Source organism: Elgaria multicarinata, chromosome 4 (genome assembly GCF_023053635.1).
Source record: "Elgaria multicarinata webbii isolate HBS135686 ecotype San Diego chromosome 4, rElgMul1.1.pri, whole genome shotgun sequence".
Lineage (NCBI taxonomy): Eukaryota > Metazoa > Chordata > Lepidosauria > Squamata > Anguidae > Elgaria > Elgaria multicarinata.
Genome location: NC_086174.1, coordinates 58163254 through 58181867, shown reverse-complemented (window position 1 = coordinate 58181867; position 18614 = coordinate 58163254). Strand labels below are relative to the sequence as shown.

The window sequence follows — 18614 nt, the reverse complement described above, 5'->3', positions numbered from 1 at the left end:
CCTGGATATTGAGAAACAATATTTTATGTTGCGAAAAGGCAACTTACAGGGAAGGGAGTGAATTGTTCCCCCAGCTGCTCTAATACAATTAGAAGCTGTGAATTACTTGGGCTTTATATAGATGTTTTTAAGGCAGTATTTTTCAAACTGTATCTTGGGGAACTTCAGGGTTCCTCTGAATCTTATCAGGGCTTCTCCAGTGGGAAAAGCAATAGTAGCTAACCAGCTTCCCTGAAAGACAGCTTGATCCTTGCTACAAAATGTCCCCAAAATGTGTGCAACCATAGGGAATGTTTGGTATGTTCTTGGGCTCTTTCCCAATGATGTGCCTCCAGATGTGTTGGAATACAACTCCCATCATCCTTGACCATTGGTCATGTTGGTTGCTGGGGCTGCTGGTAGTTGTAGTTTGAAACATCTGGAGGGTACCATGTTGGGGAAGGCTGTTCTAGGGTGCGATCTCAGTTCTCATGGGGAGGTGAGGCCTAATGGGCTTATGAGCAACATTTCAAGTGAATTGACCATGCAACGTGTAGAACATGTCCCAGAATTCTCTGCAACATGCAGGGGTTCGATGGCATATGCACAGGGGCTATTTTGCAGACATGTCATTCATGGGAAGAATTCCCTGGACAAAGCACAGTTTGAAAACCACTGATTAAACAGGGGCTATTTGAGTTTAGAGGTGCTACTGAAAACTGTGGGGACTGAGGTTGCCAAATTTATACTACCCCAGTCCTATGCTTTAACAGCAGTCTGACATGTAGAAATTAAGCAAGCGACGTTTTGCTTCATCCCTTTATCTCCATACCAGGAAAAACTGCATCTGCTTACATTTCTGCCTTGAAACATCTGCTAAGTGGCAGAGAAACAGGCATAATAAATAAATAAATAATAAATAAATAAATAAAATAACTAGTTGGGGCTACTCAAGGAATAAACTAAAATAATACTTGTAACTTTTATATGGCATTAAATAATGCAAAATGTTTTCAATGATGGAAGATAACATCATTATCACAAAATGAGCTGTCTTTTGGGTTAAACAGAAATGGAGGGTGCATTTTGTGAAAATCTTTGTCTCCCATGAAACACAACCCCTATTTCTGCAAAGGGGGCTATCAAACAGGGCAAAAAAATGAAAATTCATCTAGAGAGAAAGTAGAAAACGTTGCCCTCACTCTTGATTTGGCTTTATGATGTCATCATTTACACAAATCTAGTTGGCTATATAGTGTCAACAGGAAGCCTGTTCAGAGTAAGGACAATAATTCCTGCCTTTACTCTGATTCAACTTTATAACATTATCAGGCAGGGAAATCTGACTAACTAGTGATGACATGTCATCATGCTGCCCAGGTAATCATGACCAGAACTGCCTCATAGAGAAGCCTATTTTTTAAACAACAACAACTCAAAGCCTCAGGTTATGGGGAAAGTAGCTGCAGAAAGTGGCATACTGTGCAAAAAAAGGCTCATTAAAGTTTTTGCCCCTAAAATGTCCCTTTCACCTTCACATTTTTCCTGGCTGAAAACATTGCTTCTTAGACTTCTGTTTCTTCATTGCTTTTATCTCAGTCATATTTTTTGTTTTTTATTTCATTATTATTCAGACAGTGTCCAGATGGTAGCATAATTAGTGCTACCTTGAGTTAGTATCATCTTTTTGGAATATACACAGCATACTGATACAACATGTGGTCTAAATCACAATTGGCAAAGTTGAAACCCAAAATAGCCTTTATAGGCAATGAGTAATTAAAGATACTACAGTGTCATTGTTGTTAATGATATGTACTACCTACACTCCCACAAGCATTTCTTTAATGTTTTTTTTTTTTTTTAAAAAAAAAAAGCTAAATTAATATATACAGAAAAAAGAATCCTGTCACATCTTAAAAATTACAGAAAACAGAAGGCTGTGGTTGCAATAACAAATCACAATTGGGGTGCTAAGCACTCAACCACAAAGACACACATAAAGTGAAAGATAGACAAAATGTACGGTATTACAACTGTGGGTGATATTCACAACAATCCTACATATACTGCTTGTAATCAAGCATACAAAAAGATATAATTCTCCTTGCTGATACATAGCCTTAAACACCTCAAAACAAATCCAACGGGGCAGAAGCCTCCAATATATGAATAAATCAAGTAAATAATAACAAGAATAAGAAACAATGTATCAGCACTAAATTCCCAATAACATTTTACAAAACAGCATGTGGAAAATTCTTTAGTTAAGGTACAATGTTGCACCACCCCACATATTTCTTATTCTAGGCGTCTGGATAAATAAAACAGGTGTCCGATACAGTGCCCGTTTCGAGATGTATTCATCAGTTGGACACTTAATTCATAGAAGGAGCCGTGGCTTTATGTTTGGGGTGCAGCCCTCCGATATTATCTTGTAGTTATCATGTTTATAGCAGCCACATAATGCTCTCAACTGCCATGGCTCCTTCTATGAATTAATGATCAATGGCCATGCTAGTAAGGGCTGATGGAAGTTGAAGTCCAAGTTTGGGGAAGGGTAACATAGTCAATACTGGAGAATGTCAATTGTAGCCTGCACCCAAAGGACTGCACCAGGAAGGGTGCTTCTAGATTGAAGCCTTTTTGAGTGACAAGCATGTGATATCATCAGGATTCAGGTCATCTGCCACCTGCCATCCACATAGCAACTGTGCTGCTGCTCGTAATATTATTACTCATTATTTATTAAATTTATACCCCACCTATCTACAAAATACCCTAGGCTGGTAGCTCAAACAATCAAGAAGGATCAGAAGTAATGCTAGTGTCAATACCACCTCCAGCGCATTCTAAATAGAACCTCTTCTGTCCTGTCCTGGCAATGAACAGCCCATGAGAACAATATGTTTGGAACAGAAGGAGAGAGCAGACTAGAAACAGAAAGGCAAAATTTCATCAAGGGCCAGATGCTTGGAAAACATTGCAGTCAGTAGCAGGTCTTTCAGGACCATGGACAGAACCTATTGAGAAATGTTGTTCCAGCAAGAGGGCCTCCTCAGCTGAGCCCTTTCTTGCTCCCTGAGCCTGACTACACCTCTCAGGCTCCTCCACTTTGCTGAAGAGTGCAGAGCCTTAGAGGAGCAGTCCTCTGGCCTAGAGCCTAATACTCCATTGCCTCTTCATAGGTTTGTGCCTGGTTACTTGCTTTGATGTGATGGCTCCATAGAGGGCAAGACCATTGAGTCCTGGACCTACATTCAGGGGCTGCAGCCACTAGTCCAGGTTTGGTGGTGTCAGGTATCTCAGTCTCAGGAGTTTGGGGTCCAGGCTTGGGGGAGTCTCAGGCATCTCTGTCTCAGGAGTCTCTAGCATCTCTGGGGTCTCTGGCTCAGTTATGGTGTTTGAGCCCCATGCCTCCTCCATCAGTACCATGGACCCCTCAGCTTTTGTGTCCGTGTCACTGCTGAACTCTGAGGCCATGGCATCTTCCTTACGATACTTTTGCTCATGCCCCATTTGCCCCCACTACTGCTGGAAGAAGCAGCCATTTGGAAGTACCTGTGGGTTGTCCTCTTAGAGCCTGTTCACACCAAGTCATACTTACTTTGTATATCCAATTGTGTGCTTGGACACACAGCCATGTAGAGAAACATGTCTGCGTGAAATGGCTGCTTATGCAGGCAAAGCTGCTATCACTGTACCTCTATCAGCATTTCAGAGCCATCATCAAAGAAATGGCTATGGTTTCCCCACATCAGTAGCATTTCATAGCTGAGTTTCTCCAAGCACTTGTACACAATCAAGTGGAAGAAAACAAACATAGCTTGTTTGTGTAAACTAGCCAAAAGTGGGTTTTTTCATATTGGAGGTTTATAGTACAGTTCTGTCTTGGAACTATAACAGATTTGTAATATTTAAGAGACTGAACAGTAGGATGATTTATAACCTATGCAACCCATTAAATTAAATGAAGTTGGGAAACAGGTCTATCAGTGCAAATGTTTATCTAGCCTAAGGGTGTGGAACGTCAGGCCCAGAGATAAAATCTGGCCTGTCTGTGGTCTAGTCTGGCCCCAAGATTCCCCAGATGGCCATGCCCCTTTCCCCTGATGCCAATTATTTGGCATTTGTGCACTTTTTTCTCTAATCTTAAAAGGGTTGAAATGTTTCTTCTCAGGCTTAGTTACTGGCAATAACAGTTGTAAGCTACAATATGCTGGTATTTTGGCCCCTCCCCTTTTGCCCTTGGCCCCACCCCTTTGACCTTTGACCTGGGAAGTTCTTCTGTGGACAATCTGCTGAAAGAGCAGTCATGCTCTCGTACTGTTCTCCAGAGCTACCCAGAAGGAGTTCCTTCACTTTGGGATGGCACCTCCCTCTGGACCATGTAGACAGAGTTGATTTGTCACTTCTTCAGGGGGAAAGAGCCACCTTGCCCTCCCAGAGTGGCTCTGTTGAATGAGCCATGTGGTTGAGTCCAGCTGGTGCTCTTAACAGCCCAGCTTTTCAGTCGCTTTAGGGCTAGTTTTTTCCTTTCCTTTCACTTTTGATTTTATTCCTTGGGCAGCTAGTTGTTCCTCCCCACCACATTTTAATGGGGCTCACACACAGATGGTGCCCTAACTGGAAATTCAGGAAGCAATGCTTGAAACAAAATGGCGTCAGGTGTAGCAATGGGTTATGTGCATCTCTTTTTCTCATGTGGAATGTCTCGTGTTGCTGTTCTCCCAGTACCAGGGGATCTCTGTGAGTCTGTGCACAGGTGCTATGTGGCCTGGAGGGTATGGCGAGGCTGAAGCAATGCACCTGATCCCCAAAAGATAAAATCCCTTCAGTAGACAGGCCCATTATTTTACCTTGCAGTCGCTATTGCTTGGCCCTTCTTATTTTGTTTTGGTCATTCTTGTTTTGTTTCATGGCACATTCGCACTGATTTACATTTGGTGTTTTTCAGGCAGAAACAGCAGCTAATCGGATTTGTAAGGTGCTTGCTGTGAACCAAGAAAATGAAAAGTTGATGGAAGAATATGAAAGGCTAGCAAGTGAGGTAAAAGACGCCTGACACAATTGTGAAGTAGTTATTCTGATAATAAATCGTGGATGGTTTCAATAAGCAATTTAATAAGAACAGAAAAGCTACCTTTCTGCAAAGCTGTAATCAACTGTTGAAACCCCTTTTTTTTATTCAAACGTAATCATTAAGGGCAGAGAGGAAATCTCCACTGCACTTAATACGTTCTGCATTTTAATTGAAAATAGATTTGTTGCCTTTTTATCTAGCATTGTAAAGTGTTATGCACTTTTAAATGCAAAAAAGATTTCTTATGGGAACAGCTTAATTTGAGCTAGGAATTGTCGCCTGATGGCAACTCCCATATGTCTTTGTTTCCAAATGGTGGTATGATTTTTAGATTTCAGTGACCCATAAAACAGTGAGTGCCTCTCATTTGCACATGCAGGCTATGAAGGACTTCAGTTTTGCCCTGCAAAAGGGAGAGGAGGCTCTTTGGGAAGTGATGCAAGCAAAACTAATCTTATGTCTTGCCTCAGACGCTTGGTCCAAATATTGAGCTAGATGGATCAAAGCTGATGCAGTATAAGGCAACTTCCTATGTTCCTCAGGTAATGATGGGATCCAAGCCAATCTCAGCTCACTTATGAACAATGGTCAACAACCACAATTACTCCCATAGAAATCATGTTTCATAGAAATCACTGCTGGGAGGCCACAGTGCGAAGAGAAAGTGTTCTTCACTCTTGTCTGCCCACCACATCCTCTTTCCTGGCCAACCAGTGCTACACTGTTTGTGTTGAGGGATGAGTACATCAGGAGACAATGGCCTGGTTCATAGGATCGCTGTAGCCCAACTTGGCTGCAGCGATCATGCAAACTGGCCCAATGTGGCACTCTCAGTATGACCACCCTCCTTCCATGCTGCAAGGAAGCATTGCTTTGCATGGTTCAAAATGGGTTTAATTGCAGAGAAAAGTAGCCATTTCGCTTTCCTTATGGTTCTCGCCTCATGTAACCACCCTAGTGAGCTTCTTTGTCTGATAGGTCCAAATAGTGCTAATTTCAGAACCTATGGTTGTATGCAATGTTAGTCTAGCTGAAGTACCAGTCATTTCATGGGTTTACTCTAAGATGATGATGATGATGATGATGATTTATATAGTGCCATCAACGTTCATGGTGCTGTACAGAACAAAATAAAACAGAATACAAAACACCCTGCCGTATGGCTTACATTCTAAAATCACAATAACAAACAAACAGGGAGGGGAAAGGCCAACCAGCAAGGGGGACAATAAGTAGGACTAACACTGGAAACAGCCCAATGGAAGTACAGGATGCTGCTCGCTTGATGGATCCCGTCTTGCCCTTCTGCAAATAGAAGGGGCTTCTTCTGTTTGCAAAAGAGACCAAGATACTCCATGCTGTAAGAAGGGGGTGGGAGATGATCTTTGCTAATTCCCCCTTCCCCCTGCATTCCCACCACCATTACCTCCCATGCAGTTCTGTAGGGTCCCTCAAATCTCTGGAGTAGCTTTCCAGGGGCATAGGGGTCTGCAGCGGGAAGGAGAAATCAGCAGATATGCCACCACTACACACACTTCTTTCCTTCCTTCCCTCCTTCCTTCCTTCAGCATGAACAGAAATCCACTCATGGCAAATCTGGGTCCAACTTGTTAACTATAAAATGCCAATACCAAAAAAAGTCAGTGAGTTTGATAGAAATCAAGAACTTTCTTCTTTGGTTGTTCTTTGTTCTTGACTGTCTTCATTTAAAAAAAATGTTTGTAATGTTACCTGTGTTGAAAACAGCTTTTGGAATGGATTCGTCGCACAACTCCTTGGCTAGAAAACAGGACTCCAGAGCAGACTATGGCAGCTATGCAGAAGAAGCTGGAGGACTTCCGAGATTATCGCCGAAAGCACAAGCCTCCTAAGGTCCAAGAAAAATGCCAGCTGGAGATCAATTTCAATACGTTGCAAACCAAGCTGAGGATCAGCAACAGGCCAGCTTTCATGCCTTCAGAAGGGAAGATGGTTTCGGTAAGTAGAAGGGCCTCTGGAAACAGCAAACTTGGGAAACAGCAAATCTGTCCGTGGAGGCTGGTGCAGAAGCTCCTTGAGAAACCCAGAGCAGATTCATTGCCCCATGGACATCGGAGCCACCCGCCTCCACTGAAATCTGTTCAAAATTAATTCCAGCCGCTATTCTGAGTTTTAAATGGCATGAAGGGCAAATGCAGCTGTGTAACAGTTTTAATAGCGGTCCCAGCAGTTTCTTCCTCCGTGGTGTCCTCAGCTTCGCAGCGTGCTTTACGGACCTACAGAGATGCCAGTTCAGTCTGGGCCATTGCTCAATCTTGTCCCTTTGTTTTTCAGGTACGTTGTCTCTGCCCTTTTACAAAAAAAATTTAGTGGCACGCATGCATCGATGTACATACACACACATACACACATCTGTCGCTTACCTGAATGTCACAAATGTTTAAATAAACAGTTGTGGCGTGTTCTGAGGATTGTGGGGAGGTATGCTTGGGAAGTTATTTCGACTATCCCAAAGGCAACCACCATAGCCAACTTTTCTCAACAAACTGGGAGCTTTTGGAACTCCACGCTGCTGCCTCCGGAGCTCACTCCAGGACAGAAAAAATGTACATGTACTTTCAGGGCAGTGGAAATACTTCCAGGCCTCTTAATCCACACTTGAAATGTTGCATTGATTCCCTTATTTGTTTTCTCCCCTCATCACTTCATTCTGGAATTATTCCTTCATGTCCTATTTTTTTCTTCTTCATAGAAATTTTCTTCCAGGTATAAGTCACATGCCCTTGCAGAAGAAGGCTTTCTCAGCAGTGTCCTAATATGTTTAGGGTTTTAAGGTAGACCTAATCCTGAAGTCTCTAGACAGCGTCTGAGGGGCCGAAGGTGCTGCGAATCTCCCCTTCCAAGGCCGGAGACAGTGGGTCCCTCTCCTGGGATTGGGGTTCTAACCTCAAGAAGGGAGGAAATGGGTGTGCTGAGGGCAGGACAGGGGGCGGGGCGGGATGGGGAGAAGCCACACAGACTTGGGAGAGAGAGTAAAAGAATCTGCAAATGGAGATCAGAGAGGCAAAAATGGCCACCATCTCTGCTCCTGCCCTGCCGGGAAGAGCCTGGCACGACTTTGGATGGCAGGCTTTGAGATCAGAGCCTTCTGTCCTTTGAGCTAGATGTCAATAGGATGGCCCTCTTAACTAATTTTATTAGGTGCAAGAGTGAAGAAGCTTATTAACACGATCTATTGGCTTACCACAGTTTTAATACTACTTCACTTTACTTTGCATCTCATTACTTATTATCCTAGGAAGACCAACAGGGGAAACGTACCTATACATATCCAGTTTCAGAGCGATGAGCAGTCACTGGCTCCCCCAAACCATTTTCTATGTTAGGGAACTTTATTGTGTTCCATAACATAGATCTTATAAATAAGTTATATGATAAGGAAAAAGGGGGTTGACGAGTGAGTCGCATAAAATGTACCCAAAAGGAGTGGCAGTAATGAGTTATAAAAATGATCTTTTCATATTTCCTAGTTGCAATGTAGTCGTCATGTTACTGCAATACTTTTGCATAGCGCAAATGGTTTAACTCAACAAATCAATTTGATTCACATTGATTTTGCTTGACTGATTTTCTAAATGGCCTGTAGCGAATTGACAAGAGTTTCAAACACTCTTTCCCCATTTCCCTTTTAGTTATATCCCAATTCTATTTTGCTGCACTTTGCATATTATTATTTCCACATCAACATGGATGCTGCTGCACAGAGTTGAGATAGCAAAAAGCAAAAACAAGGACAATATTGACACTGGGAGAGCTAGTAAAGGGAAGGGACAGGGAGATAATATGCAATTCTGCAGATCTTCTTGAGACGCAAAAGAACTAAAGGTGTTCTGTTTGCGTTCCTTTCCACACTTTTCATAGGATATTGCCAGCGCTTGGCAAAGACTTGAACAAGCAGAGAAGGGCTATGAGGAATGGCTGCTGAATGAAATACGGAGGCTTGAACGACTCGAACACCTGGCTGCCAAATTTAGGCAAAAGGCTTCTTCACACGAAACCTGGTCATACGGTAAGCGTGGGCCCTATGGTCAGCTACAATATCCATACGATACCCCATTCTTGTGCTATGGTGGTTCTACTGAACTTCCAGATTTGGATTAAGAGAGCTTCAGCTATTGGGCGGTATAAAAATGTAATAAATAAATAAACAAACAAATAAGATGCAATTTTCAATGACGTAAAGGTGGGAGGGGGCTTAGCGTGTCATGTGAACCATTCCTAACCATGATGGCTACATAACCACAGTTTAAACACTCTCACTAACTGTGCTGCAAAAGGGTTAGCTGCCTAACCATGGCTTAGCTTGTCTTCTTAACAGGCTTGAAGTGAACAACAGAGCTGTTGTTTAAACCTAGAATAACCCCATGGAGATGTATCCTGTATAGAAATGTGCCTGTATTGCTGGGACCTGGACGTCGTCGTGTGCTTGAGCCATTCGTCATAAGTCGTCCTAACGTCCAACCTCGATGGTTACGGCTTTTCTTTCCTCCCGCCAGGCAAAGAGCAGATTCTGCAGCAGAGGGATTACGAAGCTGCTTCTCTGACAGAGATCCGTGCTTTGTTGAGGAAACATGAAGCTTTCGAGAGCGACTTGGCCGCTCACCAGGACAGGGTGGAACAGATCGCTGCCATTGCCCAGGAGCTGAAGTATGTTCCATTTAGAGGCACACAGCTGCTGACATTTACCCGATAAACTCTTTCCAATAAATTCGATAGTGTCATAGGTACAATGTAAGAATTCCGCAGATAGCTTTGTAAGTGTTATTATCTTGGCCTGCTCATTGAAAACCTTTCTTATTTCCTCCTAAACTAAAAATAGAGGTGCCTTTGCAGGGCAAAGACTTCAAGGCTACATTAATAATAAACCTTTGCTTCTTTTGCCTTCTTCCTGATCAGTAGCTGTGATATGCGAGGTGTCAGTTTCTGACTTTATAATATGTTTCGCCTGAAGGATGCTGGAAGGAGAAAACAGCCTTCCAGAAATTATTCTTTTTCTTTCCGTTATTTTCTACAGTGTGTAGCATTGTTCAAACAAATATAAATTAAAACGAATGTCTTTTTTGCAGAGTTAGCCTTTCCTTTCCAAGAGGCACTGATACATAACCAACCAGTTTATTTAGACTGTGGCCCTGATCCAGAAGTGCACTCCCAAATGGTCCCTTTACAGGACACATTTCAAGAAGTTTTTAAAGTTTGCACAACTTTCAAGGGTCGCTTGGGTTTCTCCATGGAGAGAGGAGGACTGTAGTTCAATAAGGTCCCCAAAAGCCACAGTGCCTACATACAAAACTTGTTTAAAAGAAAGGTAGCTGTGTTTGGTCATAAGAAAAAAAAAAACCAAAATCCATATTAGGGCAATAGCTTTATTAGGCCAACTCAAGGTCACAAAATAGTGACCTTGAAAGCTTGCACACTATTTTGTGACCTTGAGTTTGCCTAAGAAAGGTATTGCCCTAATATGCATTTTAGAACACATACAAACCTGTGTGCATGAGTAACAGAGATCTTTGGATTTCACCTTTTGTTTTAATATAAGCAATGTATGTTTCTTTTTCATGTATATTCATATTAATATAAGGAATATATATTTCTTTTCCATTTATATTCATTTTGCTCATATTCATCCCTTGTTACATGGCTGGCTTTCTTCCCTTCCAACCCCTCTACTTGTCTGTCAATAGGCACTTTTCAGGCCCCTTGATTGCAATGGGAACCATTTCAGCCCATGCACAACCCTGCGCTCAATGAGACTTACAATGTTTCCAGATGAAGCTTTTATTGTGCAATTACACAATATGGTATTTTTCAGTTGCTCCAGTTGATTGGTAGTACCAGAAACTTTATTTCTGGAAGCACCCTTAAAAGTACTTAGCATTGGTTGAATTGTGCCTTTATTCCCACGATTACTTATTTATTTATTTACTTACTTAATTCAATAATTTAATTAATTTAATTACTTAACTATTTAATTTAGTGATTTATTTAATTATTTTTGTTATATTTATTTAATTCATTTGTGTGTATGCATACACACACAAACAATGGCTAATAGACATGATGGCTATAGGCTACCTTCTGTATCAGAGGCAATATGTCTTTCAATACCAGTTGCTAGATAACATGAGTTACCCAGAACGGGTGCTGTTGCACGCATGTCCTGCTTGTGGGCTTCCTGTAGGCATTGGGTTGTCCACTGTGAAAACAGAATGCTGGACTAGGTAGGCCTTTGGGTCTGATCCAGCACAGCTCTTCTTATAGTCTTAATTAATTCTCAAGAAGAACAACACAGTTCAATCAAAGTTAAGCACTTTTAAGGCTGCCAACTTCACTTGGGAGTAAGGCTGACTGAAATTTATTCATTTTATTTAGTTCATTCATATCCCAACTTTCTTCCATGATGGAACTCAAGGGGTCCCTAAGGGGACTCCCATTCAGGCACTGACCTGCTTAGCTTCAGCAAACTAATTCTGAGTTTTTCTCCCCGAGGTTGTTAATCTGCTGTCTCTACTTTTGGTTTTGTCACAGAACTGAGATCTGATCACTTCATGAAGAGCATTTTCTTTCCTGCTTTTCTGCTACAAAACCTCTAGGTGGTGCTGTGGTATAGCAAAGTAGTGCAATTACACATGAGGATATCGCATTTTCATTCACTATTAGAAAAAAATACCCCACTTTCTCTGCTCTAAAAAAACTCCCTGAAAGCGCTGTTTAGAAACAGAAGAGAAACTAGAGGGCCGTGATGAAGAAACCATAAACACTGAGCATAGGGAAGGATGAGTGCACAATCCTCTTACTCTATTTCAGTTTTTAATGTGGTGTATCCTGGCATGTGTATGTAAAGCAGACAACAAGACAACATGTCTTTCTTCAATAGATGGAATTCAGTAAAACTGATACTATCTTTGAATGCTCTGTTGTTGTTCTTGTTGTTATTATTATTATTTTCATTTTTATATCACCCAATAGCTGAAGCTCTCTGGGCAGTTTATACTTTTCTTTAAATATCACTGCCCAGGCTCTCAGAGTGGTTATGAAACTTTTCTGAGTTTAATCGGAGGTTTGTTCCACTGGTTTCAGTGGAATTTACTCCCAAGGAAGTGTGCATGATATCGTTGTAACCTAAATTAGTTAGCACTTCTAATGCTCATGTGATGATAGATTGGACAGTGCTAAGTATAAATGACAGGTCTATAATTTGCTACAACCAAATAGTTCCACTTGAACTGACGTTTTTAGCATTTCCCAAAATAATTTCCACAGAATAACAGGGATTAGAGATTGAAAAGTGTGACTCTTCTTCTCTGGGGATAGTTCTTCCAAAGGTGAGTGGGCTAAGAAGCTTTGGACATGAAGTTGATTGTAGTCTTTCAGTTAGCTCTGTTGGTTATTAAATCAGTCCCTCTGAGAGAGCTTGTTCCTTTCTACTTTCTCGGTCGGCATGGCGCCATATTTTCCAGGCCTCCTCTCTTGGCAGTGCAAGGTTGCTATTTTTGGAGAACAATTGGTGTGGGTGACCTTGAGCTCCACTGGTTACAGTTCAGTGTCAGCTCTGCCATTTTCTCTTATAGCAGCTGAGTCTGCTGAGAGCATAAAGGTTAAAGTTGTTAGAGGCTTGTTGATGGATGGTGTCTGGATAAACACTGCATGTATGTATATGTGAACAGGACTGTTTCAGTTCCATTGCCACTATTGTGTGCCAGACTGTGTAGTAGCAGAAATAGGAGCTAGTGACTGATCACAGACTTCAGATGCAAAGCCATTCAAAGCAGTAAAGGAAAAAGGAGTGGATTTCCCATTTATCATATCAACATTGGCTGCATTGAACATCACTGCCTCACTAGCTCATAGTCCTAAGCACTGATGACTTATTTAAAGCCTTGCATAGGCTTCCTTTACCATTCATCCAACCCAGTACTTTCTAACAAATGGAACTTACTTTGAATTCTACCTCTAGAGCAGCCTTTCTCAACCTGATGCCCTCCAGATGGTTAGAATGTCAACTGCCATAAGCCCCAGCCAACAAGGCCAATGGCCAGGAATGCTGGGGATGCTGGGGTCTCTTCACGGTGCTGCTTTGCCCTTCCTTCCTCTTGAAACCCTGCAGTATCACTGCTGCAGGATGGGGGTGGAAAATCTTCATGGCAGGAGGGAGCGTGGGCTTTCCAGCAGCCATTCGGCTCTTCGGAACTACTCCCTCCCCTGTACCTGGCGTTCCTGCTCTTCTGGCGACCTATCAGTGGTCACCATCCACCCCAGAAACGCCTCCTCCAGCTCAATGCCGAAGCAAGGTCTCATGGTAGAAGGCCCATGATGACCTCGCTTCAAAGCAAAATGTCATGTAAATCCCCAACTTTTAAAATTTGCAGCTTTGGGGGAAAGCGCGTGGTGGCTGCGAGTTGGCGGCTGTGTCATATAACCAATGCAGTGCCATCGCACAGCCACTGCAGGACAAATAAGGCAAATAGACAGCCCCTTGGAGGGCACCAGGTTAGGGAAGGCTGCTCTAGAAAGCCTCTTTTTCAGCCACACAGAAACAGAGCTGTGAAGGCCTGAAGGAAAAATAGGAGGGGGGCAAAATGGATTTTTCCCTCAGGGATGTTTTTCTCCCCCAATTTGTGCCTTCAGACCTTCACATTTCTACACAGAAACAAAATTATACTGTGTCAACATTCACACAGATGGAAAGCAAGTGAAGGATCCAGTAGAAATTGTACTTGTTCCTAGCCCTAGTAGTATCTTCCATCAGTATAACACAGCAGAAATAGTGCCTTCCCCTCATTTAATTAATGGTACTGAATGCCAATAACCTACTACTGACCTTTTAAGCTGAAGGCAAGGGCACTCATGATTAGGAACAGCCAGGTTTTGCCCTTTGTGATTTATTCATGGGAAAGCCCTATTTCTGTTCTACACTTAAGGCTCACTATGGTATGACTTGAGAAGGCCCTTTCAAATACAGGGAATCATTGCAAACATCCCTTCCCTGGTTGGAATTAAAATGTTGGCCTCATGTTGGATTAAATCCGAGACTCAAATTGGTATGTACTCACATCATTACAATGTCGTGATAAGTAATGTCATACAAAAAGTACTCTGGTAGCAGCCAAGAGCTAAATGTAGCATATGATGAGACACTCATGAAAGTCAACTAGTTGAGGACAGAATACATATGTTGGATCTCACTAGAACTGCACAGCTTAACTGGCAGAGAACTGATCTGGGCAGAGTTTTGCTTCAAACTTCAATCATAAATGGTAAGATCCAAGAAACTATGAAATTAGTTTTATGAATCCCAGGGGGCTGAGTGTTTTTTCCTTGAACAACATCCAATACTACAAGGCAAACAGGAGAGTTTCAAAACCACTTTCAGTATATGAAGTTGGTATACTTGACTGAATGCATCTATTGTTGCTGTGTTTAAATTATTATTATTATTATTATTATTATTATTATTATTATTAATTTATATAGCACCATCAATGTACATGGTGCTGTACAGAGTAAAACAGTAAATAGCAAGACCCTGCCGCATAGGCTTACAATCTAATAAAATCATAGTAAAACAATAAGGAGGGGAAGAGAATGCAAACAGGTACAGGGTAGGGTAAGCAGGCACAGGGTAGGGTAAAACTAACAGTAGAAAGTAACAGTAGAAGTCTGCACAACATCAAGTTTTAAAAGCTTTAGGGAAAAGAAAAGTTTTTAGTTGAGCTTTAAAAGCTGCGGTTGAACTTGTAGTTCTCAAATGTTCTGGAAGAGCGTTCCAGGCGTAAGGGGCAGCAGACGAAAATGGATGAAGCCGAGCAAGGGAAGTAGAGGCCCTTGGGCAGGCGAGAAACATGGCATCAGAGGAGCGAAGAGCACGAGCGGGGCAATAGTGTGAGATGAGAGAGGAGAGATAGGAAGGAGCTAGACCGTGAAAAGCTTTGAAGGTTAACAGGAGAAGTTTATATTGGATTCTGAAGTGAATTGGAAGCCAATGAAGAGATTTCAGAAGCGGAGTAACATGGTCGGAGCGGCGAGCCAAGAAGATGATCTTTGTGGCAGAGTGGTGAACAGAAACCAACGGACTGATGTGAGAAGAAGGAAGGCCAGAGAGAAGCTCTCCATTTGAAAAGACAAGGATATGCCTTTTATAGTCACCTCTGTATCATATGATGAATGAAAATATAACATCAGAATGGTCTGCAAAGGGGAAAAGGCTAGTGTATAATGCTAGTGGATCCACCTGTTTCTTGGCCAAGATCCTGTGCCTTTAACTGCCCCCTAGCTAGCAGCTCAAGCTTTTTCTGGTGTAGGATGAAGTCATGGGAAAGGCTTCTGCTGCTAGATTTGTGTCTGCTGGCAGATGTTAGGGTCACAAAAGCACTGTACAACAATTAAGTTGGCATCCCTGTAAAATTGGTGGAAGTAGGTCAGAAATTCACATGTCCCAAATAATGTTTCCAACATTATGCTTTTATGCAACTTTATGATATGGGAAGACTCCCAGGATGGAAGGTCACTAGTTTCCTCAGAGTGCCTGTTTATGGGTGAAATAATAATTCTAATCTATGTCAGTGATTGCTAAATAGAACACCAAAGTGTTCATTTTTCTAGATTAATTTCTGTAGAAAAAAAAAGTCTTGTGTGTTGTATTTTTAAGACTCTCAGCTGGCCGATTAAACAGTTACCCTTCTCTTCTAGTGAACTGGACTACCATGATGCTGCAAGTGTTAATGATCGATGCCAGAAGATATGTGATCAGTGGGACAGACTGGGAACACTCACTCAGAAAAGGAGGGAAGCCTTGGAGGTAAACTGATGCCAGGAAGTAGCTCACCTTTTTAGGGCAATATAACTCTTGAGGATTTAGGGTGCTATCCTATGCAGGATTAGACAGGGAAAAAGTCCTACAGCTCTCAGCACTCCCCAGTCAGTAGGACATGCTGGGAGTTATGGGATGTTTTTCTGTCTAGATCTGCATAGGATTGCATCCTTATGCAATTTATGATAGACTATTAATGCTTAAAGAAAACTATCTCTGGTGCTCTTCTCTTTCCTCCACACCTGCCGTCAGCCCCACCACTACATTTGCAAGAAAAATGACTTAATTACAAAAGATTTGTCACTGTGTTACTGCCAAATGCAATGAAGAAGCACCAACTGATTGGAGTTGGAGTTGAGGGGATGCTTCTGGCACCACCCTTTGGAAAGCTGTTGCATGGCAGAAATAATATTACACACACACCCCATTCATACCTCTGTTTGTTTGGTTAATTCATAATTTTAATCTATATCCTCTTCCCAACTTTTTCTTATTATTATTATTATTATTATTATTATTATTATTATTATTTATTTATATAGCACCATCAATGTACATGGTGCTGTACAGATAACACAGTAAATAGCAAGACCCTGCCGCATAGGCTTACAATCTAATAAGTTGTAGTAAACAATAAAGAGGGAAGGAGAATGCAAACAGGCACAGGGAAGTGTAAACAGGCACCGGGTAGGGTGAAGCTAACAGTATAGAGTCAGAACAAATTCAATATTTGAAGGCTATAGGGAAAAGAAAAGTTTTTAGCTGAGTTTTAAAAACAGTGATTGAGTTTGTAGTTCTCAAGTGTTCTGGAAGAGCGTTCCAGGCGTAAGGGGCAGCAGAAGAAAAAGGACGAAGCCGAGTAAGGGAAGTGGAGGTCCTTGGGCAGGCGAGAAGCATGGCATCAGAGGAGCGGAGAGCACGAGTGGGGCAATAGTGTGAGATGAGAGAGGAGAGATAGGCAGGAGCTAGACCGTGAAGAGCTTTGAAGGTCAGCAGGAGAAGTTTATATTGGATTCTGGAGTGAATTGGAAGCCAATGAAGAGATTTCAGAAGTGGAGTGACATGGTCAGAGCGGCGGGCCAGGAAGATGATCTTAGCGGCAGAGTGGTGGACAGAGACCATCGGACTGATGTGAGACGAAGGAAGGCCAGAGAGAAGAAGGTTGCAGTAGTCCAGCCGAGAGATAACCAGTGCGTGAACGAGAGTCTTGGCAGAAGAGACAGACAAGAATGGTCGAATCCTGGCAATATTATATAGGAAGAAACGACAGGATTTAGCTACTGCCTCGATGTGAGGAGTAAAGGAGAGCGAGGAGTCAAATATAAAGCCAAGACTACGAGCTTCCTTGACCGGAGTAAGCGTGACATCGTTGACAGTAAGAGAGAATGAGAGGTGAGGAGAAGGTTTAGGAGGAAAAACAAGCAATTCAGTCTTTGCCATATTGAGTTTCAAACGACGATGAAGCAGCCAGGCTGAGATATCTGAAAGACATGCCGAGATACGATCGTGGACAACTGGAGAAAGTTCCAGAGATGAAAGATATAATTGTGTATCATCGGCATACAAGTGATATTGGAGGCCGTGAGATTGAATGAGCTTGCCCAAGGGCAGCATGTATAGAGAGAACAACAACGGGCCAAGCACCGAGCCTTGCGGAACCCCAACTGAAAGGGGAAAAGAGGAGGACGAGCTGCCGTTAGCCGACACGCTGAAAGAGCGACCCTCTAGATAGGAGGCGAACCAGTTATAGACAGAGCCACAGAGTCCAAGGTCGTGGAGGGAATCTAAGAGAAGATCGTGATCAACCGTGTCAAAGGCTGCGGTTAGATCAAGGAGAATAAGAACAGAATAATGGCCTTTAGACTTGGCAGTAAGAAGATCATTGGTGATCTTGGTAAGGGCTGTTTCAGTGGAATGCAAAGGACGGAAGCCAGATTGAAAGGGATCCAGAGCAGAGTTATTAGAGAGAAAGTCAAGACAACGAGAGTAGACCAGACGTTCCAGGATCTTTGAGACAAAGGGCAAGAGGGGGACAGGTCGGTAGTTAGACAGGGATAGTCGATCAAGAGTGGGTTTTTTGAGAATGGGAGAGACTGTAGCATGTTTAAAAGCAGAAGGAAATGAACCAGAGGACAGAGAAGAATTAATGATGTGAAGCAAGGATGGGAGGATAGCGGGGATAAGATTAATAAAGATGCGAGAGGGAATCGGATCACGGGAACAAGTGGAAGGCTTCGATGAGCGCAGTATTTTAGACAGTTCATCAGCTGAGACCGAAGGGAACGCCGAGAGAGTTGAAGGAGGAACTGACAGGTGAGGGACAGGAGCTGGAAACGGAGCAGAGTTGGCTAGATCTGAGCGTATAGTTTGGATTTTAGCATTGAAGAAGGAGGCAAAGTCGTTGGCAGACAGAGAGGCGGGGAGAGATGGCGGATTAGGCTTCAGAAGAGAATTGAAGGACGCGAAGAGCCGCTGAGGGTGCTTAGCATTTGACTGGATCAACGTTGAGTAGTGCTGCTGTTTGGCCAGTGAAATGGCAGAAGAGAAAGAGGAGAGAACAAATTTGTAGTGGACAAAGTCCGCCCAGTCCTTGGTCTTACGCCACAGGCGTTCGGCTGCCCGGGAACAAGAGCGAAGGTAGCGGAGGAAAGAGGTGAGCCACGGTTGGGGTTGAGAGGGGCGAACTATCCGAGTTGTAGATGGAGC

General features: G+C 42.6%; 1 protein-coding gene across 1 annotated transcript in view; it reads left to right on the top strand.

The window, feature by feature from the left end:
• Positions 1 to 18614, top strand: part of ACTN2 (actinin alpha 2) — a 77451-nt gene that overhangs the window by 41135 nt on the left and 17702 nt on the right. Inside the window, exons 9-13 of the mRNA XM_063124356.1 lie at positions 4937 to 5029; positions 6809 to 7039; positions 8963 to 9110; positions 9598 to 9748; positions 15788 to 15896. Coding sequence (XP_062980426.1) covers positions 4937 to 5029; positions 6809 to 7039; positions 8963 to 9110; positions 9598 to 9748; positions 15788 to 15896 — 732 coding nt within the window. The remainder of the gene's footprint in view (positions 1 to 4936; positions 5030 to 6808; positions 7040 to 8962; positions 9111 to 9597; positions 9749 to 15787; positions 15897 to 18614) is intronic.